This window comes from Sinocyclocheilus rhinocerous, unplaced genomic scaffold (assembly GCF_001515625.1).
Source record: "Sinocyclocheilus rhinocerous isolate Xijiao unplaced genomic scaffold, SAMN03320098_v1.1 scaffold853, whole genome shotgun sequence".
Taxonomy (NCBI): Eukaryota; Metazoa; Chordata; class Actinopteri; order Cypriniformes; family Cyprinidae; genus Sinocyclocheilus; species Sinocyclocheilus rhinocerous.
In genome coordinates, this window is record NW_015627738.1 from 1,145,507 (window position 1) to 1,150,395 (window position 4,889).

General features: G+C 39.4%; 1 protein-coding gene across 1 annotated transcript in view; it reads right to left on the reverse strand.

The window, feature by feature from the left end:
- stxbp5b (syntaxin binding protein 5b (tomosyn)) overlaps positions 1-4,889 on the reverse strand; it is a 53,034-nt gene that overhangs the window by 2,750 nt on the left and 45,395 nt on the right. Inside the window, exons 23-26 of the mRNA XM_016545946.1 lie at positions 3,376-3,733; positions 3,130-3,295; positions 2,911-3,022; positions 2,074-2,294 (exon numbers count right to left, since the gene is read on the reverse strand). Coding sequence (XP_016401432.1) covers positions 2,074-2,294; positions 2,911-3,022; positions 3,130-3,295; positions 3,376-3,733 — 857 coding nt within the window. The remainder of the gene's footprint in view (positions 1-2,073; positions 2,295-2,910; positions 3,023-3,129; positions 3,296-3,375; positions 3,734-4,889) is intronic.

The following is a 4,889-nucleotide window of genomic DNA, read 5'->3' on the forward strand; positions in this document are numbered from 1 at the left end:
ACATTACAATAAAAAATCCGGCCCAACGACCTTGTAAAATATTATAATGGCAGTTTGTCATAATGTCATCAGTTTGCCTAAATGAACACGGAACGTTTTACGCACCATTTACACGTGGTAGGGAGCAGGTGTAAATTTCTTTCCTACCAACTAACATTTTGAAAATACGAACATTTTCGTGAATTCGAATGTTTACGTCAGAACGGCTTTACGAACGATTTACATAAAAATTCGTTCTGCTCGTGTTTCATGAATGAGGCCCATTGTTTGCAGTAGGGCTGCCCTCGACTAAAGATTTTTCTGGTCGACTAGTAGTCGTTCATTTTAAGCATTAGTCGACAAATCTCAACTAATAAACCAGTCGACTAATAAACCATTTAAATCATGCTAATGAGCCTTTAATTGCCTACATAGCCTAATAAGCGCTCAAGCGCACACATAAAGCTTGCCACCGGCAGAAGTAATGATGATGAATGTGTCAGGGAAAAACAGTAAGATTAAACTGCATTAACATTTTAATAACCTATTGATAAACTAGTGTTTTCTGTGATTTCTTAAGAGATGAATTCGGCGACACTGGCTCGTCATCTCTACAGCAGTGAATGCGCCTGCATGCAAGTTTCATACGGATTACATAATCTGAGAATATTTGTTTTTTTTCAGATTTGAATAGTTTTATTTGAAAGTAGACATTTCACTCTCTATAGATTAGGGCTGGACCAGAATATTCGATTATTCGAATATTCGTTAGGTGGTTTGGCATTCGATTTTCAATTTTGAGATTCGAATATTCTTTTTTGTGGGTTTTTTTCTCGAACACCTGGCATCCCCCGCGAAATGATTCTCATTCGCTTTTTAATCTGCTCTGAAGTTTATTAACTCTGAACGTGTCGCGTGTCCATATTGCACCAAAATGCGACACTGCACTCCCTTGGGTCCGCAGCAACACACCCGCCACGCGTGAAGTCGATTGGATGAACGGTTCTCGACATAATAAAAATGCAAACAGACAGACAGACACACACACAGAGATTCCTGCCTTTAATACACCGTGTCTACACCGGACGCGATAGTTGTAGTGTCGCGCCGCAACAGCTAAAGTCTGTCTACACTGGACGCGACAAAGCGACCATTGAAAATCATTTGAAATTTGTGTCAGTACGTCATAAATAGAACGCAGCAGTAGTTTACTGTCGGGAATTTGTCGCGCCACGCCGCGCCGCATCCAGTGTAGAAAGCACCGGTGTAGATACGGTGCTGAGAGAAAAATATGTTTAGCCCCTCCCTCCGAAGCTTCAAATATTCGGTGTTGATTACTACCGAAGCTTCAAAGCTCAAAAAATGGAATTCGGACCAGCTCTACTATAGATATATTTTTCATGTCTGTAAGGCAAGTATACACGGAGTTTCGCGCTCAAGTTCACAGAGGCCGAGACGGCAGAAAGCGCATCCTGTTTGCCTTCATTATTTTACAAAAGCGCAATGTTTTGTTGTTATTGTGAGTGCACACAAATAAACGTAGAGGCTTTACAGATTCGAAAGATGTATTACTCTGATCTGTATGACAAAAATGAGTATTTTAAGAGCAAGTGGCCGCACCGGCATCTCCATCTGTCATGCTGTGAGCGCGCTACTGTTCAGCTTTCACACTCCGCACAAACACTTGAATAGCGCACATTTTTCTAGGTTAACATTAGATTGAGCAGCCATGTAAAGTTCCTACTACTTACATATTTCAGATGATAAGCCATATTTGAGGTCGATGAATGATAGGCGAGCGTTTGGATGTACTGTATTACCACAAAATCCAGTTGTTAACGATCTGTCCATCACGGACTGCGTGACCTCACCACTTCCTGTGGATTTTTTTTTTCTGCGACTAATAAAATTTTGGTCGTCTTCGTCGACTAAAGGTTAGTCGACTAGGGGGCAGCCCTAGTTTGCGGTGTATGATTGCATTCAATTCTGAGATCGCAGAATCCTAGAGGGACTGAAATGTGCTCACTAAGTTTTGAAACCTGTGTGTCACTATAAAAAGCAGCAGTCGTGGTGATTTGCAAGTGATCATCTCACATCATGCGCATGTTTAGAGAAGGAGTCTGCGCTGGCCATCATGCCTGCAGTCCTCTCCTCCAGCTCGCCTAGTTTCTGTCCTCTCTCGTCCAGAGCTATCCTCGCCCGTGCCAATTCTCCCACCACACCGGACGCAGCCCCCTTCATGCCCTCCATACCACCTGGACCCGGGATGTGCTGCGCCAGGCTGCGTGAGGCCTTACCAGCAGCCACCTCTCCGACTGTAAGTGAGAACAAACATGAGGGATTTAAATCCGTGTCAGTATACATTTTTCAAGAAAGTACAAATTCTAAATAACACATACTATCATCCCTTGTTAAGTCACAGCAGAAACTGAGAGCTTGTCTACCTTTTATTTTTGATAACCACTGAGGTAAGTGTGAGTTCACTTCTTTTGCATCTCATATTTTGTTTCACTTTTTGATGAGGGAGGAGTAGTCTATATGGTGCATCCTTTAACATACTTGTATGTAAAATTATTATTATTATTTTTAAATAATAGTGCTGAAATGTTTTTGTGATATTCATTATACTGTTCTTCTCTATACCACACTTAAAAATAAAGATTCTTTATTGTCATCAAGAACCTCTAACATCCAAGGAAACTTTTCATTTCACAAAATGTTCTTTATATTGAAAAAAAAGGTTCTTTAGATTATTCTTTAGATATGTTCTTCCCACTTTTTAAGTGTACTGCACATTGAAATGTTTTTATATTAAACATTTGAAACGTTTGACTGATTGAAAACTGTACAGACGTCAGACAAAAAATGATAAACAATCAGACATAATTTTTGATCACTTCTACTATTTAAGCAAAACATATTAACACTTACACAGGTCCTCTCTGTCTAAGGACTGAGCCCCGCCTCCAAATAAGCCCTTGAAGAAGCCTCGGTTTGGAGCCTCTGGTGTCTCCACTGGAGTAAACAGCTCTCCAAGCATCTCCTGCAAAAATTAGCATCTCAGAATAAAAGTCAAAATATTTCAAGGTCAAAATGTCAAATTTGGCCAAAATGCAACAAGTTTGCAGGTATGATAAAATATAATTTGACCTGCAGGTTATCACAGGTTTCCTGGCTATAGGTGATTCTTTGGATCTCAGTGGGCGATGTGAGGTACAGGGCTTGGCCTTGGTTTGAGAAACAGAAGGTTCTGGCTATCCTCATGTCCGTCAGGGGAAGGTAGTTTACATCCAGCAGTGGCCGCAGGCTGGGCAAACTGAAAACAGATGGTTTATAGACTTATGAGTCAAAAAACAAAATATTCAATGGCTTTGAATATCAGGTTAATCATGTTACCTGAGAGTCATAATGTGGCCATTGGCACAGAAACAGGCGATGCCGACCCCTGCGGTCAGTGTCACCACGTCGGCTCTAAGTACGAAGGAGGTCTCTGTGATGTTGTGTTCATAGACACAGTTTTGGGAGGGCAGCGCCACCACCTTGGCCTGTTTCTCTGAGCAGACCACAGCGTACTGACAGTCCGGGTTCTCCTGAGAAGAAGGAGGCGAGGTGGGCCGGCGTCTCCGTGGCCGTTCTCTCTCCTCCTCAGGGGCGTTGGGCTCATACCAGGACTCGTAAACGTGGGGCAGAAGGGTCCCGCTGGCATCCAACTGGGCCATACGCAAAATGCCTCCCTTCAAGCGCACTACTGGACCTGTGATGACGGGAAGTCAAGTTCACAATACACATTGTTTTAAAGCAGCTTTAAAATCATGATGTTAATGTTTATAATATCTTCATGCCTTATGATCACATTTAGCATATTAGGCAGTAATAGTTACATTTTGCGATGATACAAGCAATTAAGCAGTTGAGATTTGCTATATAATGTATTGCCTTACACGAGAATACTATATGTATGCAGATAAAGTTGGACATACTTATATATCCAACTTTATATAGCTGGGCGATAATATAGTTACATTTTGCGACTATATAAACAATCACATAGCCAACTATTGCTGCATAACACTTTACGTGGATGCGTTATATATATGCATATATATAAGTTTAATATACTTATATATCCAATTTATATAAAGAGCTGGGTGACAATATAGTTACATTTTGCAAGATTTGCTATATTGTATTTATTGCTTTACGTGAATATACTGAATGTATGCAGGTCTCTTTTTCCATCAGCAGCTGTTTCCATCAAAGTTCCGAAATGTATTTAAAGCTGTTAATGTAACTTTTGTAATGTAAAAAATTGAAATACTGCATAAAACATTCGTGAACAGTGTTGGGGTAACGCATTACAAGTAACGCGAGTTACGTAATCAGATTACTTTTTTTCAAGTAACTAGTAAAGTAACTTTTTAATCTACAAGAGAATATCTGAGTTACTTTTTCAAATAAGTAACGCAAGTTACTTTTTTCCCCCAATTTATTGATTGACAGCTCTCCTGTCCCCATTTTGAGAGAAATCAGAAGATTACTTAAGATTAAGGTTACTGTAGTTCTAAAATAAATATGAATATGCATTAATTAATAATAATAAAAAAAATTCAGTATTCCTCAAAATGAATAAAAATAATGAAACTCAGAATATGACACGAACCTGCAATAATTAAATGTTAAACAACACAAATATGCTTTATGTATTTAATACCATTCTATTAACCAATGTATTTGCTTCTGACCTTCGATGATCCAGTTCAACCATATGAAAGGCATACTAATAAGTAAAAATTACTCTAGACAAACATTTGTGTCTTTGTTTTATTGCTGAAGTGTGTTGAAATTTCTTCTTCTGCATTCTACTGTACGGACATAAATTTACTTTCCCTTCAGCCTGAGGCTTATTCATT